This window comes from Oncorhynchus kisutch, linkage group LG1 (genome assembly GCF_002021735.2).
Source record: "Oncorhynchus kisutch isolate 150728-3 linkage group LG1, Okis_V2, whole genome shotgun sequence".
Classification (NCBI taxonomy): Eukaryota; Metazoa; Chordata; class Actinopteri; order Salmoniformes; family Salmonidae; genus Oncorhynchus; species Oncorhynchus kisutch.
This window is the reverse complement of record NC_034174.2, coordinates 66,170,823-66,197,032: the sequence shown is the minus strand read 5'-3', so window position 1 is coordinate 66,197,032 and position 26,210 is coordinate 66,170,823. Positions and strand designations below refer to the sequence as shown.

The 26,210-nt window shown below is 42.9% G+C and overlaps 2 protein-coding genes, 1 long non-coding RNA gene and 1 other non-coding gene across 5 annotated transcripts; all 4 read left to right on the top strand.

Annotated features, from left to right (window-relative positions):
* The first annotated feature begins 606 nt into the window (after window positions 1-606).
* On the top strand, window positions 607-16,629 carry LOC109889067 (WAS/WASL-interacting protein family member 2-like). Of its 2 annotated transcripts, XM_031830413.1 has the most exons (9): window positions 607-1,051; window positions 2,211-2,361; window positions 2,636-2,775; window positions 3,233-3,365; window positions 4,831-4,950; window positions 6,492-7,277; window positions 12,963-13,199; window positions 13,849-13,959; window positions 14,320-16,629. In XM_031830413.1, the coding sequence occupies exons 3-9, from the start codon at window positions 2,707-2,709 to the stop codon at window positions 14,361-14,363; spliced, it is 1,500 nt and encodes a 499-aa protein (XP_031686273.1). In that variant the 5' UTR covers window positions 607-1,051; window positions 2,211-2,361; window positions 2,636-2,706; the 3' UTR covers window positions 14,364-16,629. The 2 variants fall into 2 exon arrangements, with proteins under 2 accessions (XP_031686273.1, XP_020335823.2); XM_020480234.2 differs by lacking the exon at window positions 2,211-2,361.
* Window positions 16,630-17,064: 435 nt separating this feature from the next.
* Window positions 17,065-22,102, top strand: LOC109894180 (cell division control protein 6 homolog). The gene is made up of 9 exons (XM_020487495.2): window positions 17,065-17,197; window positions 17,835-18,135; window positions 18,479-18,742; window positions 18,949-19,148; window positions 19,409-19,563; window positions 19,770-19,876; window positions 20,129-20,369; window positions 20,761-20,983; window positions 21,738-22,102. Exons 2-9 carry the CDS (start codon window positions 17,877-17,879, stop codon window positions 21,966-21,968), a joined length of 1,680 nt encoding a protein of 559 aa, XP_020343084.1. The 5' UTR covers window positions 17,065-17,197; window positions 17,835-17,876; the 3' UTR covers window positions 21,969-22,102.
* Window positions 20,427-20,497, top strand: LOC116376305 (small nucleolar RNA SNORD58). Its single transcript, XR_004211729.1, has one exon. It is a non-coding gene; the product is annotated as a small nucleolar RNA SNORD58 (small nucleolar RNA).
* A 396-nt stretch (window positions 22,103-22,498) lies between the features above and the next one.
* LOC109889073 (uncharacterized) lies at window positions 22,499-25,386 on the top strand. Its single transcript, XR_002255230.2, has 4 exons — window positions 22,499-23,524; window positions 23,769-23,856; window positions 24,073-24,296; window positions 24,410-25,386. It is a non-coding gene; the product is annotated as an uncharacterized LOC109889073 (long non-coding RNA).
* The last annotated feature ends 824 nt before the right edge of the window (window positions 25,387-26,210 follow it).

Genomic DNA, 26,210 nt, shown 5'->3' with positions numbered 1-26,210 from the left:
AGACTCAGTGAAATGCATATAGGTTTCTCTTACAAGCAATATTTGTACATTTTTCTTAACATTATGCATGCATGAACACATCTGACATGAGGCAAAAGCAAGAAGAGGACCCTGCTCCACACACTCGAGGGTGTCCCAAGTTAACAAATTATAGATCGTTTCTCAAGCGTCCTACAGGTTTCATTCCATGGAGGTTGCTGTTCCCAGTTGCTAAACTTTTATTTTCATATTTTTTTCCTTTTTTTAATGAACACAAATACAAAAACAAATATACAAACAAGAGTACATACACCTAACAGGCGGGCATTGCATATCGAATACATTTTCAATTTGTCAAAGTTATGGTGGGTATTGCTTTTTTTGTTTTTACATTTACTGATTTCAAAATATAATTTAAATAATGTGAAGACGGGTTTGTTTTTTGCCCACTTCATTTGATGGATAAAGGATCTTCCAAGAAAAATAAACAAATGAACAAGTTAAATCAGGGTCCATATCATTTTGGATCAAAATAAAAGTCTAAGATTAAGTCGTTTTCTTTTCTCCTCTTGACGCAAGAACAGTCCCAAAATAAATGGTCAGTTGATAAACTCGTCGGCAGTGATCCTGTTACCTGCCTCCATTTTGTGTTGGACGGCCCATTTCCGGGTTTCCGAGTTCTGAAGGGAGAATCTCGCTTTGCTTGCTGGTCAAGACGAGAGCAGAATAAAAAGTACATGAAATAGGATATAAACTGGAGATACGCGTACCTCGAATTAGTTTATGCACATAAAATAACTTGTTTACAGCCATAGTTAAAACGCCAGCTAAATTCCACTTGACAGCTGTCGCGATTAAAAAGTAATTTAGCTAGCAAGCTAACTTTGGGTATCGGATTTAGTTGATTTCGCTAGCAAACAAATTAGCTGCTAGTGTTTTGTATTTGATTTTCTAAGCAAGTAACCAAGAGAGCCGCCTACTGCCTGTGATTGTGTTAAGTAGCAAACTTGCCAAAACTGCAGTGTCTATTCATGTTGTTATTGAAGACGAGACTCAAATCCTCCGAGACGGGGTAAGTCACTGCCAATCCACCCAGCTAACTTTCGTTAGATCAACATGTTATCCAGATAATGGCTAGTTAACACACCTTATATACATGTTACTTATATTGCTACATTAATTCAAACAGTAATGCACAGTTAGGTAGTTCAACTTTTAGGCCAAGAGGAAGGAATTGCATTTTTTTTCTAACTTGCATGTTTTTGGGCTCGCTCACCTGTCACCTCTTGTAGATTGACGGAGTGTGCATAGACATTGGCTAGCGACTCGAGAACACTTATGATTTCCCTTGTCAAATCAGTGCTTACAGTTCAGTAACAAACTCCGTCACATTTTCTGCATATCATAAAGTGAAATTCAAGTGACACTTCTGACTCATGCCTGCACGTTTTAGGGTTGCTAGTTTGTTTTATATGACGTTAGGCCCAGAATAGTTAATGACATCATGCACTTTTTCCCCCCTCATTTATTTACCCGTCCACAAAAGCATATAACTCAGTTGGTCACATATTAGGTTGGAGAAGGAGCTGTACACCTCCCCTACCTTGTAAGAATGTCATACAACGTCAGACATAGGATTCACATTGTAGTCCATTGGCAATTCTCCAAGTAGGCGCATGTACACGTGATAACTGCCAAAATAATGAAAACACTACAGTAAATCAGGAAAGCAAGTGCTTCCACACAGGTGTGGTTCCTGTGTTAGTTAAGCAATTAACATCCCATCATGCTTAGGGTCATGTACAAAAATGCTGGGCAGGCCATTATTTTGGCTACCATGGCTATGCCCCCCCCCATAGGATGACAATGCCCCGTGTGGAAGCATGAGTGGTCACTGAATGGTTTGATGAGCATGAAAATGATGTTACCCATATGCCATGGCTGCCTCAGTCACTAGATCTCAACACAATTTAACATTTATGGGAGATTCTAGAGACATTTTGATAGGTGTAAATGGTTGGTGCCGGTAGGGCAAAAACAATAACATCAAATCCTGTCAATGGATGAGTCATGAAGTGGTGGGCTGTGCTGTCCACTCTCGGTTTCGCTCGAGGTAGCAACTTACAACGGCTGCTACGTTTCCGTTCCTTATCTCCTCACTGGCAAGCTCACCCGATGACATTCCATTTGTTTCCCTCTTCTGTGAAAACCTTTTCAAACACTCTTGACAGGTAGCTTGTGGAATGGAGTTTAGGGGTGAGCGAAGGAGGGTGGGGTTTGCTGCGCGGCCTAGCTCAACGTGCTGTATGTCTGTATTCACAATGAGCTCCGCCCAGCCAGCGAACTGGTTTGGGGAGCTCTCCTGAGCTGAATCATTCTAGAGTGAGTATATGCATGTAGAATTTGAGGATAGCTGTTTTTAGTGTGGGCCACGCCACCATTGTAGTCAACTACTAATAGAGGTGAATTGTAATGGTCCTTGAACAGATGTCCCAATGATATCTTGACTTGCCTGAATTCCATACAGTCTACCAATGTACATCCTCGTTGTGTCATGATTGACAATTTTACTCTATCCCCAGTTCAGGAGTGTTAATTTTTGACCCTGTTGTGTGCATTTATTTTAGCCAAGTCTCCCCTCTGTCTTGTTTCGCAGGAGTTTGAGGGTGTACCCAGAGCTGAGACGGTGAACAAGCCTCCTCCCCAAGGTGCCCACAGAGGGACAGGATGCCCGTCCCTCCTCCTCCCCCTCCCCCTCCTCCTCCAGGACCCCCCCCTCCCCCCACCTCCAACCAGGTCAGTCCAGCTCCTAAACCGATGTTCAAAAATGACAAAACTCAGAAGTCCTCTGAAGGGTTTCTAGAGATTCATGTTTACATGATAAAATAACTGAAGTCACACATTATTTGCTGTTGTATTGTTAAGGATGATACGACACCTTCTGATGTTAGATACTATGCCTAATATATTATTATGCCCACATTTCCCATAGTATGATTTCTAGGGTTGATATGCCATGTTTATAAAGGCTTCAATTTAATGATGCAGTTTTTACCTTTTAAACAAATCCAAACACAAACCAAGAAGGTCCAAGCTGGCCAAACACACACCCACGCAGGCACCATGTGGATTACTATCGACTTGCACCATAATGCTGCATTGCCATCTACTTTATCTGTTGCTATAACGACAGTACGGTATGCAGTTCATGTTATCATTTGCGTGGTCAACCTAACTAACATCCTCTCCTCAGGCGAACACTAGAGCACCTAAGTTGAATCGGGATGAGGCGAAGGGGAGAGGAGCATTGCTCTCTGACATCTCCAAAGGAGCCAGGCTGAAGAAGGTTGGAGTGGTCAATGACCGAAGTGCACCTATTATAGAGAGTAAGTAGCGTAGTAAACATATAGGAGATAGAAACTAACTTTTGCACTCTCCTCAATTCCCGCTGACACACACTCACACACAGACTTTATACATACATACAGTACCAGTCAAAAGTTTGGACACACCTACTCATTCCAGGGTTTTTCTTTATTTGTACTATTTTCTACATTGTAGAATAATAGTGAAGACATCAAAACTATGAAATAACACATGGAATCATGTAGTAACCAAAAAAGTGTTAAACAAATCAAAATATATTTTTGATTCTTCAAAGTAGCCACTGTTTGCCTTGATGACAGCTTTGCACACTCTTGGCATTCTTTCAACCAGCTTCATGAGGTAGTCACCTGTAATGCATTCCAATTAACAGGTGTGCCTTGTTAAAAGTTTATTTGTGGGATTTCTTTTCTACTTAATGCGTTTGAGCCAATGAGTTGTGTTGTGACATGGTAGGGATGGTATACAGAAGAGTGCCCTATTTGGTAAAAGACCAAGTCCATATTATGGAGAAAATAAAACAACTAAAATAAGCAAAGAGAAATGACAGTCCATCATTACTTTACGAAATTAAGGTCAGTCAATCTGGAAAATGTCAAGAACTTTGAAAATTCTTCAAGTGCAGTCGCAAAAATCATCAAGCGCTATGATGAAACTGGCTCTCATGAGGACCGCCACAGGAATGGAAGACCCAGAGTTACCTCTGCTGAAGCAGCCTCAGAAATTGCAGCCCAAATAAATGATTCACGGAGTTCAAGTAACAGACACATCTCAACATCAACTGTTCAGAGGACACTGTGAATCAGTCCTTCATGGTCGAATTGCTGCAAAGAAACCATTACTAAAGGACACCAATAAGAAGAAGAAGAGACTTGCTTGGGCCAATAAACACGAGCAATGTACATTAGGCCGGTGGAAATGTTTCCAAATTTGAGATTTTTAGTTCCAACCTCTGTTTTCGTGAGACGCATAGTAGGTGAACGGATGATCTCCGCATGTGTGGTTCGCACCATGGAGTATGAAGGAGGAGGTGTGCGGGTGCTTTGCTGGTGACACTGTCAGTGATTTTATTTAGAATTCAAGGCACACTTATCCAGCATGGCTACCACCGCATTCTCCTGCAATGAGTTGGACCGCGGTGTGAAGGAAAAGCAGCCAACACGTGCTCAGCATATGTTGGAACTCCTTCAAAACTGTTGGAAAAGCATTCCATGTGAAGCTGGTTGAGTGAATGCCAAATATATACTTTAATTATAATTTTTTTGAAATAGTTTTTTGGTTACTACATGATTTCATAGTTTTGATGTCTTCACTATTAATCTAAAAAAAAACTTGAATGAGTAGTGGTCCAAACTTGACTGGTACTATACATGCAAAATTCCTTGCCACAAAGCTTTCAACAATATAAATGCAAGCATTATCAACACAACAGTGTAACAAGGAAATTTGTACCTCTGCTTTCCCCAGAACCAAAGGAAAGTGGTGGTGGCTGTGGTAGAGCAGGAGGGAGCAGTGGTGGGTCAGGGGGAGGCCCTGGAGGCCTTTTCGCTGGGGGCATGCCAAAACTACGATCAGTTGGAGCTGGAGGTAAGTAGAATTCACAAAATAGGATTAGAATGTAAATGGGGCCCTATAAACTCAGCTTTATTTTTTGCCTGGTTCTGTTTAGTTAAATTTGTTTTTCAGTTGCTAGCTGTGCCACTAGAGATCCTGGTTCGAGTCCAGGCTCTGTCGCAGCCGGCCACGACCGGGAGACCCATGGGGCAGCAAACAATTGGCCCTGCGTCATCCGTGTTAGGAGAGGGTTTGGCTGGCAGGGATGCCCTTGTCCCATCACCCTCTAGCGACTCCTGTGGCTGTCCAGGCGCAATGCACTCTGACATGTTCACCAGGTGCACGGTGTTCCTTCCGAGTGACTAGCTTCCGGGTTAAGCGGGCATTGTGTCAAGAAGCGGTGCGGCTTGGTTGGATCGTGTTTCGGAGGATGCATGGCTCTCGACCTCCGCGAGTCCGTACGGGAGTTTCAGCGAGCAGACAAGACTGATCATTGTCAGACAAGACTGTAAATAACAATTGGATACCATAGGGGAGAAAAAGGGGTAAAAAAATAAATACATTTCCCCAGGTTTGTTTTCCCAAGTTTTCATGCTCAATCACACTTTAAATGTGCACAATGCAGAAATAGCTCCGCCATTTCCTGGTTGCTAAAATTCTAATAGTCAAATCAAATTTGATTTGTCACATGCACGGAATACAACAACCTTACTGTGAAATGCTTACATACGAGCCCTTAACCAACAATGCCGTTAAATAAATAGTTAAGAAAATATTTACTAATTTATCGCATAATTTCAAGAAACTATAGTATAGAGAATCATTGTACCATCTAAAACACTGTGAAATCTTTTCCATAACCAAAAATATGGTATTTTCAGCTGTTTGAAGCTGGTGTGAATAGAACACAGAACAGATTTACCACTTAAAACTTGCTTTCAATAAGAATAACGTGTAACTCACATTTCTATGTGAATTTGGTCAGGTCGCCCCCAAAAAGTTACATATTGCAGCTTTAATAGAAAAAACAAATTGGATGTTCTAAGTCCACAGCAATGCTTATTTAGATTATTGGGTGAAGTTAATGCAAGTTCGCACCAGCAAGAGACTGTTGTTCAGCAACGTTTCTGTAGAAAGTTGCAGAGTTTGCAAAACAAATGGCCACTGGATTGATGCAAATAATCATATCATTCTGTCAGGTAGGGATAGGCTACTTTGTAGTTAACGTTTAATTGTAGTTAACGTTTTGGGAAGCCTTTCCATCTCTACCAGAAGAAGGTTGAATGAAAATTCAGAATCACTGATGCATTTTTTTTTCAGGTCTTATGATTAACTTGGGCAAATTAATGACTAAGTTCAATACATTTTTTTATGAATATTGTTGAATTCCATTTTGTCTGGATTCTGTCCATGTTCACCACAACATGGATTTTATAGGGCCCTATATAAATATACTGCAGAAACAGACTGGCACCCAGGCAACTAGATGTTCTACATTTGCTATGAATCTTGATGTGAATGGGTGTATCTATGCATAGTGTTCTAAGATGTGTGTTTCTATGCCTTCCTTCCAGACGCCTCAGTGGGCAGATCCGCCCTGCGTCCCCCAGGCTCCAGACCTGCAGCCCCCCGGCCCACCCCAGGCCGCTCTACCTCCCCTTCCCCAGGAGACAAACCCTCCCCAAGTGATAAACCTTCACCCCCGGAGCCCCAGCGCTCCCACCGCCCCTCTCTCCCCGATATCTCCCGCCCCTCAACCAGTGCCAGCTCCTCCCAGTCCTCCAGTGGGGGCATAAAGCACAGTACTTCAGGCTCAGCTCCGCCTCCTCCTTCAGGCATGAAACATAGCACATCAGCTCCACCTTCTTCGACAGGGGCCATGAAGCCCAGCACATCCGTCCCAGCTCCTCCCCCGCCATTTAACCGAGGTGGTTACCGCAGCAATACCCCGTCAAGCCCGCAACAAAAGGCCCCAGTAGGCATCAGCAACAGCCGGGAGAAGCCCCTCCCCCCGCCGCCCCAAAGAGGCCCGGCTCCGCCCAGTTCTGGCCCTCCTCCTTCATCAAGACTGCCTCCTTCCTCCACGCGGCCGCCCACTGGTGGGTCCTCGGCGCCCCCTCCGCCCCCACCTTACAGGCACTCCTCTGGGGGCACCTCCAACGGCCCCATGGGGGACCATGGTGGAGATGGGGCTCCGAAACTTCCCCAGAGGCACAACTCTCTGCACAAGAAGAACACCTCAGGCGGAAGCTACGGCGGACGCAATCATGCACCTCCTCCACCCCCCTCTCCATCTCCAGGACTTCCAGGTGTTGGCAGACCACCCCCACCTGCCAGAGAGCCCCCCAGCAAGAGATCAGGTACTAGAAGATCAATCCTTTCTTCCACACACAATTTCATGGTCGGAAAGGATGGGTAGTAGCCATAGTCTTAGACATCTCAACATTGTTTATGTCCCATTATGCTGTCCGAGCATTGGACAGTTCCACTGAGTCCATTTTCTGAAAGGGGGCATACTGTTTATTACCTTTAGTTTGTTGTTGGAACAGGTATGAAGCCAAGGTTGCAGATTTTACTACCACCTGCAGTTATAGAATGTTTGCTCACAAGTATACAGTGCATTCTGAAAGTATTCAGACCCCTTGACTTTTTCCACATTTTGTTACATTACAGCCTTATTCTAAAATTGATTAGTTTTTTTCCCCTCATCAATCTACACACAATACCCCATAATGACGAAGCAAAAATTGTTTTTTAGAAATGTTTGCAAATTCATGCATTTTAAATATCAAATGTATGTAAGTATTCATACCCTTTACTCTGTACTTTGTTGAAGCACCTTTGGCAGCCTTGAGTCTTCTTGGGTATGATGCACCTGTATTTGGGGAGTTTCTCCCATTCTTCCCTGCAGATCCTCTCAACCTATTTTCAGGTCTCCAGAGATGTTCGATCTGGTTCAAGTCTGGGCTCTGGCTGGGCTACTCAAGGACATTCAAAGACTAGTCCCGAAGCCACTCCTGTATTGCCTTGGCTGTGTGCTTAGAGTAGTTGTCCTGTCTGAGGTCCTGAGTTCTCTGGAGCAGGTTTTCATTAAGGATCTCTCTGTACTTTGCTCCGTTCATCTTTCCCTCAATCCTGACTAGTCTCCCAGTCCCTGTCGCAGAAAACATCCCCACAGGATGATTCTGCCACCACCATGCTTCACCGTCAGGATGGTGCCAAGTTTCTTCTAAATGTGATGCTTGGCATTCAAGCCAAAAAGTTCAATCTTGTTTTCATCAGACCATAGAATCTTGTTTCTCATGGTCTGAGAGTGTTTAGGTGCCTTTTGGCAAACTCCAAGCGCACTGTCATGTGACTTTTACTGCAGAGTGGCTTCAGTCTAGCCACTCTACTATAAAGGTCTGATTGGTGGAGTAATGCAGAGATTGTTGTCCTTCTGGAAAATTCTCCCATCACCACAGAGGAACTCTAGAGCTCTGTCAGAGTTACCATCGGGTTCTTGGTCACTTCCCTGACCAAGGCCCTTCTTCCCCAGTTGCTCAGTTTGGCTGGGTGGCCAGCTCTAGGAAGAGTCTTGGTGGTTCTAAACTTCTTCCATTTAAGAATGATGGAGGCCACTGTGTTCTTGGGGACCTTCAATACTGCAAATGTTTTTTGGTACCCTTCCCCAGATCTGTGCCTCGACACAATCCCGTCTCTGAGCTCTACGAACAATTCCTTCGACCGCATGGCTTTGTTTTTGCCCTGACATGCACTTTCAACTGTGGGATCTTATATAGACAGCTGTGTGTGTGTGCCTTCCCAAATCATGTCCAATCAATTGAATTGACCACAGGTGGACTCCAATCAAGTTGTAGAAACATCTCAAGGATGATCAATGGAAAACGGCTGCACCTGAGCTCAATTCCAAGTCTCATAGCAAAGGGTCTGAAGACATATGTAAATAAGATATTTCTGTTTTTTATTTTTTATAAGTTTGCAAACATTTCTAAACCTGTCATTATGGGGTATTGTGTGTAGATTGTAATTTAATCAATTTTAGAACAAGGCCGTAATGTAACAGTGGGAAAAGTCAAGGGGTCTGAATACTTTTGGAATGCACTGTAATTTATTGGCTGATCCCTCCTGATGACCCGGATGGAATCATGTGATCCTTACTTAACCATAGAAAGTCCTCAATGGCACGGCCCATGCTAAATTGGGCTTTTGGGCACTAGAGTCGTCTATCTATCTATCTATCTATGGTAATTAGGTCTGATTAGGTCTGTTTGGTCGATAGGCTGATGGTCGACCAAGATTTTTTGTTGTTGTTGAGCAGTGGCAAATACGTTTTTTAAAATCATGTCCGATTCATGCCTGTCTGAGTGGACTAATCCATTACGGAGGCTGCGGGAATGGCACACCAGTAGTACATTTACCGTTAATTCCCATTTCTAATCTGCAATGATTGTTTGGTTACGGTCATTTCTGTTAATGCCGTCATTAAATTATTATTACGGTCTTACTGTTCTCGTTGTAGGAGTGGACACATTGTTTGCAGAGCACACAACCTAGGCTACACTTGTGAAGTTTTGGTTTATTTCATTAGATTTACAAGTTGTCAATGTGTTCATTGTCTTTTGTTTGTCAATCTTGAGTAAGGACACGCACCTGATTTATACATTTAGAAGTAGGACTAGTCTACCTGGCCTGCGGCAAATGTAGGCCTATAAATGTGGCTATTTGGGGATCTGATACCATTTCTGATTTTTCTTAACTCGCCATCACTGTGGAGCATCTCAAAGTATATTTTTCTTCGCCTCAAACAGCAAGTTAAGTCTATTTTTACATCCATTGAGAATGACAATAATTCCTCAATGTACCTATTTGAACCATCTTTCTCCCTTTCGATTATCCTACCACTCAGCATGAGGGGGGAAAAATCATGTTCAAACCCGGTGGACACATCATAAAATAGACCTAAGGATGACTTCTTAGCCCTTGCGCAAATAGCCTACAGCTGTGTCTGTCTGTCTGGAGGTCACTGGTGTGGGAAACTCTGAGCGCCAAGAATATTTTATACACTGTTGCAAGTTTGCTAGTTAATGGAAAAGGTTGCCGACCACTGGTGTCGTCTATTACTGGCAGCAGCGGGCAGAGGGTCGGGAGTAGGTCTTTGTTCTTCTGGTTAAGCTGTATAGATCTCTGGCTCCTTCCCTCTTTTAGCAATTTGTATATTTTAATTGAAGCATCAGATGAGCTCAGTAGCCTACATATAGTTGATTTTGAAAAATGGATAGAAAAATACACCTTTAAAAATTTTGCCAATCGATTGTTCGAAAGAACAGACGACTCTCGGTCAACCAATATATATTTTTTTGGGGGGGGCAGCCCTAATGGTAATTGCAATATAACAATTGCTCCACCTTTTCAGACCTACGTGAAGTAGGACCGAGGGGTTGATTTGGAATTGAACGTTTTGAATACGCAGCCGCATATTGTCATTAGACGGCTGAGGCCTTTGCCATGAGGCCTCCTGGTTTCTCTGCATTCCACGAGTTCTCTGGAATATTCTGGCATTCCTTGCGCTCTCGTTCTCTCTCTTTGACAACTTACAGTATCTTGTCTTTATTGCAACTTGACCAGTCCTGATTGCTTGGGCATGGTCTGTTATTTAAGGACATGCAGTGTATTTGGAAAGTATTCAGACCCCCTTCTTTTTCCCCACGTTTTGTTACGTCACAGCTGCCTTCTAAAATGGATGAGGGCAAAAACTATTTCATCCATCTACGCACATTACCCCATAAGGACAAAGCTAAACAGGTTTTTAGACATTTTTGCAAATGTAAAAAACGATAGCTTATCTACTTAAGTATTCTGACCCTTTGCTATGAAACTCAATTGAGCTCAGGTGCATCCTGTTTCCATTGATCATCCTTGATGTTTCTACAACTTGATTGGAGTACACCTGTGGTAAATTCAATTGATTGGACATGATTTGGAAAGGCACACACCTGTCTATATAAGGTCCCGCAGTTGACAGTGTACAGTTGAAGTCTGAAGTTTACATATACCTTAGCCAAATACATTTAAACTCAGTTTTTCACAATTCCTGACATTTTAATCCTAGTAAAAATGTCCTGTATTAGGTCAGGTAGGATCACCTCTTTATTTTAAGAATGTGAAATGTCAGAATAATAGTAGAGTGATTTTATTTCAGCTTTTATTTCTTTCTTCACATTCCCAGTGGGTCAGAAGATTACATACACTCAAATAGTATTTGGTAGCATTGCCATTCAATTGTTTAACTTGGGTCAAACGTTTCGGGTAGCCTTCCACAAGCTTCCCACAATAGATTGGGTGAATTTTGGCCAATTCCTCCTGACAGAGCTGGTGTAACTGAGTCAGGTTTGTAGGCCTCCTTGCTCACACACACTTTTTCATTTCTTCCCACACATTTTCTATAGGATTGAGGTCAGGGCTTTGTGATTGCTACTCCAGTACCTTGACTTTGTTGTCCTTAAGCCATTTTGCCACAACATTGGAAGAATGCTTGGGGTCATTGCCCATTTGGAAGACCCATTTGCGACCAAGCTTTAACTTCCTGACTTATGTCTTGAGATGTTGCTTCAATATATCCATATAATTTTCGTTCCTCATGACGCCATCTATTTTGTGAAGTGCACCAGTTCCTCCTGCAGCAAACCACCCCCACAACATGATCCTGCCACCTCCGTGCTTTACGGTTGGGATGGTGTTCTTCGGCTTGCAAGCCTTTTTCCACCAAACATAACGATGGTCATTATGGCCAAACACTTCTATTTTTGTTTCATCAAACTAGAGGACATTTCTCCAAAAAGTATGATCTTTGTCCCCATGTGCAGTTGCAAACCGTAGTCTGGCTTTTTATGGCTGCCTTTTCAGGTATCTGAGCGGCCTTTCAGGTTATGTCGGTATAGGACTCGTTTTACTGTGGATATAAATACTTTTGTACCTGTTTTCTCCAGCATCTTCACAAGGTCCTTTGCTGCTCTTCTGGGATTGATTTGCACTTTTCGCACACAAGTACGTTCATCTCTAGGAGACAGAACGTGTCTCCTTCCTGAATGATATGACAGCTGCGTGGTCCCATGATGTTTATACTTGCCTACTATTGTTTGTACAGATGAATGTGGTAACTTCAGGCGTTTTGGAAATTGCACCCAAGGATGAACCAGACTTGTGGAGGTTTCTTGTTAACAAGAAATTTGTGGAGTGGTTGAAAAACGAGTTTTAATGACTCCAACCTAAGTGTATGTAAACGTCTGACTTCAACTGTATATCCGCAAAAACCAAGCCATGAGGTCGACGGAATTGTCCATGGAGCTCAGTGACAGGATTGTCGCGGCACAGATCTGGGGAAGGACAACCATCTCTGCAGCCCTCCACCAATCAGGCTTTTGTGGTAGAGTGGCCCAACGGAAGCCACTCCTCTGTAAAAGCCACATGACAGGCTGCTTGGAGTTGATTTGGAAAAGCACACACCTGTCTATATAAGGTCCCACAGTTGACCGTGTATATCAGAGCAAAAACCAAGCCGTGGGGTCGAAGGAATTATCCTTAGAGCCCCGAGACCGGATTGTGTTGACAAACAGATCTGTGGAAGGGTATCAACACATTTCTGCAGCATTGAAGGTCCCCAAGAACACAGTGCCCTCCATCATTCTTAAATGGAAGAAGTTTGGAACCACCAACACTCTTCCGAGAGCAGGCCGCCTGGCCAAACTGAGCAATCCAGGCAGAAGGGCCTTGGTCAGGGAGGTGACCAAGAGCAACAATTGAATCCATTTTTTAATAAGGCTGTAGGGTAACAAATGTGGACAACTCAAAGGATCCGGATACTTTCCGAATGAGCTATACCACTTTTTTTCAGGTTACTGTAGAGTACAGTACAGTACAGTCATTTTTCAGAAAGTTACAGGTTGGAAGGGATATTTTTGCGCCTTAATTGCTGCTATGTGATTATTTTAATCAGGCATCATCATTGTCTTACTATTGTGTGTGTTTGTTTGCTACCAATGCAGCCCCTTCTGCACCCAATCCTGGGTCACGAAACGGGGGTGGTGGGCAAGCCCCTCTTCCCCCGCCCCCCTACCGGATCCACAGTGCTATCACTCCCAACACTACCTCCTCGGAGCCACCCCACTACACCCGGGGGCCCAGGCCCCCTCCACCCCCTTCATCTTCCTCCCGCACCGGACCCCCGCCGCCTCCCCCGCCCATCCGCAACGGATACTCCTCATCCTCCAAGTCCAATATAGGTGAGTCAGTACAGGCTAATTTCCTCCATCTCCCAGTCCTGGTCCTCAGTGCCCCCTGTACATTCTGGTTTTCATGGAAGTCCAGTTTTTGAGCAGTTGTCACTGCGTTTGATTAATATGTGATTGATGGCTTTTCATCGCTTTTTAGGATCTATCTTGTGTTGAGTATTAACCTCCGAAGCCCTGAACACGGTCTACTTTGGATCACTATTGCCATTTTGTTAGCTCTCAAACCAACAGACATGTTGGAGACATTAGTAGCCTAGTTGTTGTTGGTAGTAGATTGTCAGATATTATAGCCCCATATTCAAATGCCAGCTCAGTCATGCAAATGTCCCCCAGTAGTTCCTCTTGCATTGTGACCAATCCAGAGCGTTCATAGAGTTCATAGATTGCACAGTCAGATTAAAGTTTCCAGGAGAACTGACCGTTGTACATGGCTTTGTTAATGGAAATGGACATTACTAGAGCAAGCTCGAAGTCAAAAAAGCATGACTTCTAATTTGCTTATATGCAGGACCAATGCTAAAATGTTACTGTACTTTATTCATTCTATTACTATACTAAGGTGTTGGCCTTAATTTGTTTGCTAGTTTAGTGTCATCTTGATTTACGGTGTTGTTGACCTTTACCTTTTCTGAACCCTCAGAGGATTTTGAGTCCAAGTTTGACTTCCACCCAGTGGAGGACTTCCCACCCCCTGAAGAATATAGGAATTTCACCAAGATCTACCCCAGCAAAAGCAATAAACCTGGACCAGGTACAGGCTTAGGCTTAATTCATTCTCCACACCACTGCCTGCATACATACTGTACACAACATCCAATATATGGCCTCTGCACTACTGTCACAATGTTATTACCATATGGAATGTCAGCTGGGATTGAGTTAAAGCGAATATGGGCTCTTTCAAATCGTCTTTCTGTGATTCCTCGCATTCTGTCGACTTGCCTCCTTTGCACTTGTATTGGAGAAGGTCCATGATCCCTCCCCTTCTCCAATTTGTTTTGAGAATGATGTGAGGAATTGAGAAAAGATTAATAGAAAAGAGCCACATGGTTGTTTTTTGGAGGTAAGAACTGACCTGATGTAACCTTTTTGTTTCCTCTACTTCCTGTAGGCATGATCCGAGGGGTACCTCCAGCGCCACCGGTGGTTAGGTGAACTATGGAACTCGGGAACAAAATGACTTTAATTAATAACTCAGTCTAATCAGAGGACGCTCAGGGGAGTGGCGTGACACTCGAAACAGATACTTCATATGACCACAAGGAAACAAGTCAACACCCCAAACGTTATAGAAAATTCTATAGTCTTGTTAGACGCTACGTTTTTATAAAGCCCTACACTACCAGTCGCTCTCTTTTGCACAAACACTTCTGTTTCAGCATGATAGAACAAATCCACTCTGAACTGACGTGCTGAAGAACAGACCTGTTTGACTGTTGTGGACACAAGCGTTGCATTGATTATACTTGGCAGCAGGACCAACTAAGAATTCTGCATTTCATCTTTTGAAATGTGTGCATAATCCACGGTAATGATGTTGTTGATGATTTCCTGCGATTTATGAATGATGTTTTTAAACTGTTCTATGGTTAACTGCAGTAACTGTGCCATCAGTGGGAAAATATAGGACACACACCAACGTTGCCAACAATGCGTTGTGTCAATTGGTGTACGTGGTGGTTTTTTAAAATGCAGTGCTTCCAGTGCCCTGAGGAGGTGTGTGTGTGTGTGTGTGTGTGTGTGGAATCAAATTCTCTCCCTTCTTGATGTGCCAATAGTTGGGTGGAGTAGAATGAGGGGCCTCTCACACTTAGAAAAGCTGTTGTTTGGATCACACAGAAATGGCTTAGTTTTTTGGTATCTTGTTTTTCATTACTTTGAGTAATGAAATGGGGACAGGAGAAATGACTTGAATGCTTGTCATGTTATGAGAGGTTGAGTCTTGCTGACAGTGAGTAACAGTCTTTACATTGTGTGAGGGGCATTCCCAATTAGATATTTTTAATTCTTCCTCATGGCATTGCTCTGTGGCAGCATAACCACTTAACCGTGGCACCTATGATTGCCATGTTTTTACACTAGAGAACAGAAAGTGCTGCTCTGATTGGTTGCATTCTAGGTTTATCTGAAACAAAAACACTACGAAATGCTTCAGGGATCTGCCGCTCTTCTTTAATGGGCATTAGCTGCCAAAGCTCCTTTACTTTATTGATCAAGGAAGGCGTTTGAGAGTACTGTATGAAATTCTACTTTCACTTTATTCAATGCTGTCCCTGTTTCTTACCACAAGGGGGTGATCGTGGTTAAATTATTACCCTCATTCCTTTCTTTGGACCAAGGGTAGCTTTGTAGGGCTGTCAGTCATTCAACCCCATCTTTCAGGAGTTCCTTCAAGGAACACAAATGTCATCTCTTTTTTTTTAAACTAAAATATTTGATTTTACTGCTGGTGGCCCTTTTGGAATAGACCGTATCATGGCCAGAGGGAAACAATAGTGCTTGAGTTTTTAATGCATTCCTATGCAAGGAACAGTTTTGTATGTATTCTCACTTCTCATTGGTAGCATCTAACCAAAAAGGAAACACCTGAGTGCCAGAGGAATGTGTAGTGCGAAGTTGCTCCTAGATGCTGATTTGGGGTCTGTTTTCTATATTCCCTACTAATGCTTAAGGTTAGGATTGGGGAAGGGAATCTTATCCTAGATCTGTACCTAGGGGAAACATCACCTGGAGCACCAGGGAACTATTTAGGCAGAGTAGGCCCCAGAAATGTCATCATGGTGGATTTATATAATTTTTATGACTTATGAGCTTCTAAATGTGTGCTACCTATACTGTCATTACATTGTTGCATTGTTATTTCTGTTACGATTCCACTACAGTGAAAGAAAGTTTCATGAGAATAGATTCCTTTTCTCTTCTCCATTCCTTTTATGTAGTCCTCGGGCTGGTTGTTGCCTTACATATCTGTCATACTTATTGGTACCAGTGCATTTGTAAAAAAAAAAAATATATATATATATATATATAATTTTTAATTATACTCACTTTTTATATTAAAAATGCAATAATTAATGTATATTTACAAAGTATGAGGAATATGGAAATTGTAGTTATCAATATTTTAATGTTTGTAAAAAAGCTTGTAATATAGGGAGTAAATTGATTAAAAGGTTTATCAACAGGCCAGTTGTGGGCGTTGTCTGACAGCCAGAGAGATTGGTCTCTTTGCAGCACTTCTCTATATGCCTGACTGTGTGTAACTTATGTAATTGATGGATATGTTCTGTCTCACACAGGTGAGTCTGACTGTGATCCTCATGTTCTCACCCTGTTCATTCCTACCATGGTCATTTCACTTGTTAATCAACCATGTTTTATCATTTTGAAATAAATATGATTTTTTTGGGGAAAAGGGGTACATGATTGTCCATTGTATTTTACTCTTTATCACCATGTCAATCACATTTTAAGCTTCTTGCAAATGCAATTTACAGTAATTTATTTTGGAAGTTAATGATTGATATAGCTGACAGAAACATAAAGAACTCAAATTAGTTGGTTGTACAGTTACACACATTACATGTTTACCAGAGCACATATGCATAAATTATAGTGAAAATCTCAAACTGCAATCAAGTTACTAACAACACCAGAGAATATTGTGTCAAATGTTACACCAGACAATGCTGAATTTCCCGGGAAATATCCAGTCCGCCGAAATATATATTATTGAAACTCCCGCCACCATGTACGTGTGTGACGTAGACACTGGCGCTCCTGACAATCGAAGATGAACCAATGAGAGCCTGGGAAATAACAAAATGACACAAGACGGACAAATCAGACCTTAGCGGCGGGAAGTCCAGCTGACGGGGAGGAGTTTCGGAGACATTTGGCGCAAGTTTTGTTTCTTAGACTAGAGCGCGCCGGAGACACCACACGAAATCCATCAAGACGAATACTTCTTAATCAGGAGCTAAAATAAGGTATCACTACTTTCAATGCATGTGTAGCATTACGTTTGATTTGACGAGATATTGTTGAATGTTTCGAGAATTTTAGGGGAGATATGTTGGCGAGCGAGTTGCCGTTGCGTACTGGGGGGGTTTGGTCAATCCGTAAAGTTGAACTAGTTAGACAGATATAAAACAGTTTGTTGAATACACCAATAAATATATGTCATGTTTTCTTTGATTGTGGTATTTTACACCATTTCAGTGTTTAATAATAGTTATGCTGTTGGCGCCACACATGAGGACACGTATTGTTGTCGCCATTGAGTCTGCAGATACAGTAGTTACTGAGAATTCACACCATTGTGATTGATGGCCCTTATCTTTTGTAATGGTGATTTATTTTTATTTTTTTACAACCGTGCAAAGATAAAGAGTCATGCTTAACAGTAATGACATTAACTTGTGTGGAAAATACTGAAACTAATTTGATCAGGGGGGACCTGATAGCTAGGATGGATGGTAATCATTTGCTATTATGTGGTTTCGTACCTCTAAAGAAATCTACTCATTTCAAATCACTCTTGATCATAAGATAATTGTTTTTTATTGCAGTCTATCTATTCATGGGTGTTGTCACAATGGCTGACCTTATCTCTTCCCCCTTTAGTCTTTTGAAACGCATCTGCACGCTAAGTGCTCACAGCGAAAGATGCCCAGCACACGTTCCCAGGCTCAGCCCATCCTCCAGTTCCCCAGATGCAAGTCCTCCAGGGTTGACTTAAAAAGCACCAAGAGCACATCCCAGACGGAGACCCAGTCCCTCTGCTCCGTGGAGTCTCCTAAACCGCAGCCCCTTCCAGAGAAGATCCAGCTAATGCCCCGCTCAAGCAGGCCCGTGGCACTCAAAGGCATAACTCTGTGCCCAAGGCGGACTCCAAGAAAACACCTCAGCCCTCGCAAACGCACAGGTATGGGATTGTGTTATTATACACAACTTTGAAAGTGTTTCACTGTCTAAAACTTTGGGTAATTTGTGATTTATTCATTTTTTACATATTCTGTGCAACATTTTAAACTGCTAAACTACTTTAGGTCATTTGTGATTTTTACAAATTCTGTGCAACATTTAAGCTGATAAACCACTTTAGGTTATTTGTGATTTTTACATATTCTGTGCAACATTTAAGCAGGTAAACCACCATGCTCTAAACCTAAGTAATTTTTTCAACTCTTGATGCAAACGTGACATGCTATCCGAAAGACAGACATCTTGTTTCTAACCTAACCATGCGTTTTCTGTGTGTTTCTCAGGAGATGAAAATGGCTGTAACCTCAGTGCCAACCTACTGGGCTCTCCTCCCAAACAGCCCTGTCTTAACCTGGCCTCCCCCCGCAAGCTGGGCTTTGATGAGAACTCCCCCGTTCTATCCCAGAGGAGTCTACTGACCCCCCTGTCACCAAAACGGCAGCGCCTCTCCCACCCCAGGGCCTCCCCCAGCAGACTCCATGAGATCCCCAGTGGGAGCCCATCATGTCCCCGATCAGAGGGCACGGTGGTCGGCCTCTTTGCTGAAAGTAAGACATGTCTTTCTCACGTTCTCTTCCTTTTTTCCTCCCTCACGTTCTCTTCGTCGTAGCTTTTTCTCAAGTGCAAATGAAAAGCGTTAAACTCCAAAGAGAGATGTGTGCCTTTATTTGATTTGTTCATTATTCTAATGTTCACTTCATATAGACTTAAGGCAAACTATGAACCCCTTCTCCCTCTCGCCATCCCTCTCCAGAGTCTAAGTTCCATAGTGTGAAGCAGGCCCTCCACATGGCTGTCCCAGAGCGCCTGCTATCCCGGGAGGCTGAGAGGTCCTCAATCCGCTCCTTCCTGGAGGACAAGACCCTAAAGGCCAGCCCAGCCAGCCTCTACATCTCTGGAGCCCCCGGCACTGGCAAGACCGCTTGCCTCAACTGTGTGTTGCAGGAGATGACGGTTAGCATCACTGTTTGCATTAGTCTCCACTTTGTTAATGATGGGTTAATTGTTAGCATTAGCCTAGCATTGGATCTGTTGCCTTGAGAGGATTCAAACACTCATTAGCCTAGTGTTGGCTCTTGAGTGGATCCCAATACCTCTACCATAAGGTGCAGAATCACTTAATTCCACCCCTTGTGTACAGCCCTGAACCCTGTGTAAATGTAACCCCATTGATTTCTGTTATGTGAATTTAACTATTTCCTCTCTTGATCCAGGATGAACTGAAGGAGATTCAGACAGTGGTGATCAACTGTATGGCTCTGCGTAGCTCCCACGCCATCTTCCCCCTGCTGGCAGAGAAACTGGGGGCCTCTGGGGGCCACACTGACACCAAGTTGCAGAAACTGCTGACCAGCACGGGGCCTACTGTGTAAGTATCTAGCTACTGTGCCAAACCATAACCCTGAACTATAACTTAAATCCATTACACTTTCGCAAAGGTAAAAGTAGAGTTTTTCTTTATCCAACAACTCTGAATTTACACCGTTAAAAAACCCACAAATATTTGAGAAAGGAATTGCATTTTGCCGACCGATAAGTTTGGTCTATTAACCTTCTTTCTCCTTCTCTCCCCAGTCTTCTAGTCCTGGATGAAATGGACCAGTTGGACAGCAAGGCCCAAGATGTTCTCTACACCATCTTTGAGTGGCCGTACCTGCCCAAGTCCCGTCTCTGTCTCATTGGTAAGAACCCCCTAATATACACTGTTAAACAATATACACTGTCTCTGGTATACACATTTTATTGGACGTTACAATTTCTAGTTAATATCTAAGGATTCATCTGAAGATTTCACCCTGAAACTTCATATACACATCTGCCCGTCTCCTATATTTAAATTCCATCCATTCAACTCTCAGCGATTTCCTCATATGGGCTGTCGTTAGGTCTTCCTGTATGCAGGCAGGTGTAATGACGGTGTCGTGCCATTCTAGGTATCGCCAACGCTCTGGACCTGACGGACAGGATCCTCCCCAGGCTCCAGGCCCTGCCTCGTTGTCGGCCCCAGCTGTTACACTTCCCTCCCTACAGCCGCCAGGAGCTCGCCGCCATCGTACAGGACAGACTCAGACATGTGTCCGGAGAGGGGTTACTAGACGCATCGGCCGTGCAGTTTTGTGCCAGGAAGGTGTCTGCTGTGTCGGGAGACGCACGCAAAGCTCTGGATATCTGCCGGTAAGGGAATGAATTGACCAAATATCTTAAATACACTATTAATAAATAACATGTTGGTTGCAATGATGACTTCTTAGGACACCTTTGGATTGCCCATGAAAATAAATGTAAGATCAAATATGAGCAACCAAAAATGTGCGTTTTACTATGGCTAGTTATAAGTGGTCTCGGAGAGTTGGTACGGGAAGGGAAAAGGGGGATACCTAGTCAGTTGTACAATTTGAATGCATTCAACTGAAATGTCTTCCGCATTCAACCCAAACCTCTCCGAATCAGGAGCGCTGCCTTCATCGACATCCATGTCTTCGGCGCCCGGGGAACAGTGGGTTAACTGGTTGAAGTTTTGTTTGAGAACAGAAAGTGTCATGAAGCCGGTTCCTCTGTGTTACAGGAGAGCTGTAGAGCTTGTGGAATCTGACGACAGAAAGGCAGCAGCAGAAACGACGGTGTCTCGTGTGAGCGTGCCCCAGGTGGCCAGGGTGCTTTCGGAGGTGTATGGGGACCGCATGTCCTCGTCAGAGGGAGAGAGCTTCCCCATCCAGCAGAAACTCCTGGTCTGCTGTCTGCTACTGCTTACCCGCAACGGCAAGAACAAAGAGATCCCACTGGGCAAGGTGAGAGATGGGCACTGCATTGGTGCCAACACAGTACTACAATACAAGTTTGTAAATTGAGAGCAAACATTTAGTTTTTTGCTGTTAATCATTTTCTAATACACCTTGATATACACCGAGTGTACAAAAGATTAAGAACGCCTGCTCTTTCCATGACACACTGTCCAGGTGAAAACTATGATTCCTTATTGATGTCACTTGCTAAATCCACTTCAATTAGTGTAGATGACGGGGAGGAGACAGGTTAAAGAATCTATTTTTTTGCTTTACACAATCCATGACTCAATTGTCTGTGTGCCATTGAGGGGGAATAGGCAAGACAAAATATTGAAGTGCTTTTGAACAGGGTATGGTAGTAGGTGCCAGTTGTACCAGTTTGTGTCAAGAACTGCAACGCTGCTGGGTTTTTCACGCTCAGCCGTTTCCTGTGTGTGTCAAGAATGGTCCCACCACCCAAAGGAGTAGAACGCATTGTAGTCAACATCTCTGTGGAAAGCTTTCGACACCTTGTAGAGTCCATGCCCTGATGAATTGAGGGGGGAAATGGGGTGCAATATTAGGAAGGTGTTCCTAATGTTTTGTACACTCAGTGTACATGCATCATGCAAGTCTAGGTAGCTAGTAAGAATTAAACGTAGACGACAGTTACAGGTGTTTTCTCTTGCACTGACCTGGTTACCACTGAAAGTCATTGGGTTGCTGAAGCTTAGTACCAATTATTTCTCAAGTCTGACTCTTCTTCTCTATCCCTCAGCTCCACGAGGTGTACAGCCGTCTGTGTGCCAAGAGACAGGTGGGCGGCGTGGGCCAGGGCGAGTGCCTCTCCCTCTGCAGTCTGCTGGAGAGCCGGGGCATCTTTGCCCTGAAAAAAGCCAAGGAGGCTCGCCTCACCAAGGTTTCTCTGAAGATTGAGGAGAGGGATGTGGAGAATGCTCTGAAGGATCGCACCCTGCTGGGCAGTATCCTGACTGCTGGCCTACCATGACCTTTCACCTTTATTTGTGCCTTATTTTGTTTGTTTTGGGATTCCTTTTTTTCTGGTGGGGTGATGCATATCCATCTATGACCTCCCTTTTCAGAACAATGGGAAATGCAGCAATTTGTTAGATTTTTATTGACAGATTAACATGGACTGGAAACATTTCAAATGGTCAGTCAAACTGACCAGCTGCTTTTAACTTGAGTTTTAATGCTAATTTATTTTTGGGGGGTGAAAACCTTATGTACATTTATGTTGTAATAAATTAATGTACAAACTTAAAAAAAAAAAATGTTGCTCTTATTTTAATTCAGCAAGAGGTCTATTTTTTGTTTGTTAATCATGATGAATCAAAAAAAGAAACTCAAATAAAAAATGTTTTTGTAAACTGTCGGCATACCTATCAAAATCATTAACTTTTTAGGAAATCTAGCCTTAGTCCTTATTAAAAATAATTAAAGGCCTGCCTGCTATTAATGAGCTTTCCGTGATATATGCAGTGAAAACGGGTGCGAAAACGGGTGCAATGACAACAAGTGAAAGTAAAATATTTAAGACAGATAATCCATTGACAACCAAACAGCCGGTGGAAGCAAACAAGAAAGGTAAGTCCTTCATTAGCTAATTGAATACAGTACCCACAATAATTGCACAGTGCACTTTCAACTGTTGAAGCCGAGGTTTGAATTTTAATTTGGAAACGGTATCAACACAGATCAAGTCATCCATATTGTGAGTTCAGGTGCAATTTCTGTTTTCTCCTTTGTGGTCCATCTGAATAGCATGCTGTAGTTAAGGTACCTACCATCAGGTTGCGTTATAAAGGAAGTTTTATTTATTATTCTGGATTCACACTTGAGCATGGGTACCTCCAAGACAGCCCAGGCCTATAGCCTGCAAAATGCAATTTCCTGTAACAGAAATTTTTATTTGTAGATTTCTGTCAGAACCAGCAACAGCCTAAATGCCTGTGTTCATGACCACCTGATCTGGATAGCAATACATTTTACTCTATCCCACATGGCAGTCATATTAAATATAATACTGAACAACATGTGTATTTATAAAGATAGTAAACATGATAAATCGCCCGAACTGCGGAAAGCTGTCGTGCGAAGTTAGTGGCGATATCCTTTAACGTGTTCTACACAGTTTGTGACGGGGTGGAAATCCCATTTCAACATGGGTGAAAACTACCAACCGCCTGCTTGCCAACACTCGAAGAACATCTCAACTATAATGTAGTGCAGCTTTTATTATTCTTAGCAGTTTTCATAAGCAATGCCATATGATAAACACGGTTGACTGTATTAGCTTGGATAGTTACACTGCTGATATTAATATGAACGTGATGCATTATAGTAAACCAAGTGGTGAGCTGCCGCAATGTTGTTTTCCAAATGAAAGAGTGGGCCTTTAACTGCCATCCCAATTCTATTCTCTCTACACCGTATGAGCATACTGGCTCTAAAAGGAGTCTCTCTGGGGAGAAAGCGGAGGCGGGCAGTGCCTACAAAGAAATGTCACTCTGATGGAATTGACATTTACAATGAAGCTGGAAGGTGAGTTGTATGTATGGGACTGACAGATTCCAAACAGCAAATCTATCACAAATATTGATATTAATTGTAGATCTCAGAAGTGATATAAGGCAGAAGTAGCCTGGGTACTAATCTGTTTGTGCCATCATGTCACTCCTTGGCATACAAGGAGTGGCAAGGAATGGCGTAATGGCACAAACAGATTGGAACCCAGGCTAAGGCAGAAGATAATATTGACCGAAGATCTGTCTCTGTTGTGTTGAAGCCAAATCCAAAAAAGCCTTTCTGGTTTGTGTTCTCCTGTTCTGCTCATTTGTTGCCGGTCCACGGCAGACATGTCCTCCATATTCAAGGTGAGCTGACTCATGTCTTACAGTTTAAAAGTGAATGGATAGTTTTGTGATATCTTTGTGACCTTTAACCTCTGACTACTGTATGTAGTCTTTAAACCCCACAAGGCTCAATGACCCACCAGGAAATACAAATGATGAAATATGATTACAGCATTAAACTTTCAGATAAATAATGTTTGTTCTTTACATATTAATTCCTGTTTTTGCCTATTCCAGTTAGTTGAAGACCAAGTCATCACATTTGTAAAGAGTTAATTGAAGAAGTTCAAGAAGATTCGGAGTCCAGATCACCCAGAATGCTCTAACAGTCAGGGGAAGGGTGATGTTGTACGGTGAAGATGAGAACCAGGAGAGCAGTGCCAGAGAGGGGGCTCTGAAGATCACACTGCACATCCTGAGGAACATGAACCAGAAAGAGCTCACTGACACACTGGAGAACAGTAAGATATTTAATATGCCCACAAACAGTTGGCTTGATGTACAAAAATATGTATTAAAAGTACTATGCCTTTAATAGTATGCTTCAAAGTACATTTGTCCTTGTCATTTTCAGATCTTTTAGGTGAGCTTGCTGTGTGTCAACCTAAACTCAACTTTAACAAAAGGAAGTTTGAATGCGTGTTCGAAGGAATGGCTACACAAGGAAACCCAACACTTCTCAATCAGATCTACACCGAGCTCTACATTCACAGAGGGTGGAAGTGGAGAGGTCAATAATGAACATGAGGTGAAACAGATTAAGACAGCATCCAGGAGATCAGCAACACAAGAGACACCGTTCAAAATGCAATGACATCTTTGAACCCTTACCTGAGCAAGACAAACCAACAGAACTGTCCTGACAAAGGGAATTGCTGGCATTGGCAGAAGTTAATTCTGGACTGGGCTGAAGGAAAAGCCAATCAAGATATCCAGTTGATATTTTCTCTTCCTTTTCAAGAGCTGATTTAAAAAAAAAAATGGAAATAAAAGTCCGCAATCTCAGACTTCAACAACTATAATGTGCTGTTTGTATTTGATGATCTGGTGTGATGTTTCAAAGTCAACCTCAGTGGAAGTGCTGCTGACAAACCTCATTCAGGGGAATCTGGTCCCTATGCTCACATCTGGATAACCTCCCGACCAGCAGCTGCTAGTCACTTTGAATTTGTATACCTGAGTTTTTCCCAGTGTACATTGTGGATCCTCCAGTATGGCAGAGAGCAGCTTCACCCCTGAGTCTCCTGGGTGATTGTAGCTCAGGTCCAGCTTTCTCACATGAAGGTTTGGACCGCAGCACTTCAGCTGGAGAAGCACAGCCTTCCTTTGCGACTCCACAGAAGGACAAACTGCAAATAATATGAATTTCACACTAAGTAGTTGTTTGGAAGTAGGCTAGAGTGTGATCCGCCTCGATCCACGTCGAGTGAAAATCTACTAACAAACCGGTTGATGCTTAAAATGTGAGTTTACTTTAGTAATTTTAATATCATAAACTGATTTTACTAACCTGAGTGTCTGCAGTTTAGACCCTCCAGTCCAGCAGAGCATCTTCACTCCTGAATTCTGGTATGCAATATGTATATGATCATAATTGATTGTTGCCCGGCCTTTGTTGTACTGTATGGGAAGACCTCAATTGAATAATCCTCTCGTCTCGTTCTCAAAGCCCATTGGATGAGAAAGCCAGAAGTTTCTCCCCTCTGACCTCAAATGGGTTTTGGAATTCACACTGCTTTTACAGTGTGAACCATGATGCAGAACGCTGGATAAAATCTGGCCTAAGAAAATGTGACTTGATTTCTCTTGAAAGCTGCAAACACAAATGATTGTGAGAATACTTGAAAATGTTTATTTGTTGGATAGAAAGATTAAAAGGACAGTAATGAAAAAAAATATAATAATCGTGTCCTTCCATTAGATGCCTGTGAGCCAACACTGGACGCAAACACGGCACACAGAAAACTCTGTCAGAGGGGAACATGGGGGAGAGAAGAGCAGCCATATCCTGATCACCCAGAGAGATGCGAGGGCTGTTGGCAGGTGCTATGTAAAGAGGGTCTGAATAGGCGCAGTTATTGGGAGTCGGATCGAAGAGGAAATGGGAGTGACAGAGAAACATCGGCAGAAGTGGAGTTTGACTGTTGGCTTCGACGTAATGACAAGTCCTGGAGTTTGCGATGCTCTGACAACAGTTGCGTCGCCTTCCATAATGCTAGGAGTATTGCTTTACCTGCTCCCTCGTCTTATTCGAACAGAGGAGTGTATCTGGACTGGCTGGCACTCTGTCCTTCTACAGTGTCTCCTCTGGTACACTGACCCATCTGCATACATTCTACTCCACATTTTCTAACCCTCTTTACCCAGGGTTTAGG

Excerpts from the sequence above, each read along its gene's own strand:
- LOC109889067 (XM_020480234.2), top strand. The coding sequence starts at position 2,707 with ATGCCCGTCCCTCCTCCTCCCCCTCCCCCTCCTCCTCCAGGACCCCCC. Across the intron at positions 2,776-3,232 it reads CTCCCCCCACCTCCAACCAG|GCGAACACTAGAGCACCTAA; the intron begins GTCAGTCCAGCT and ends TCCTCTCCTCAG. Across the intron at positions 4,951-6,491 it reads ACGATCAGTTGGAGCTGGAG|ACGCCTCAGTGGGCAGATCC; the intron begins GTAAGTAGAATT and ends CCTTCCTTCCAG.
- LOC109894180 (XM_020487495.2), top strand. The coding sequence starts at position 17,877 with ATGCCCAGCACACGTTCCCAGGCTCAGCCCATCCTCCAGTTCCCCAGA. Across the intron at positions 18,743-18,948 it reads GGTCGGCCTCTTTGCTGAAA|AGTCTAAGTTCCATAGTGTG; the intron begins GTAAGACATGTC and ends ATCCCTCTCCAG. Across the intron at positions 20,370-20,760 it reads AAAGCTCTGGATATCTGCCG|GAGAGCTGTAGAGCTTGTGG; the intron begins GTAAGGGAATGA and ends TCTGTGTTACAG.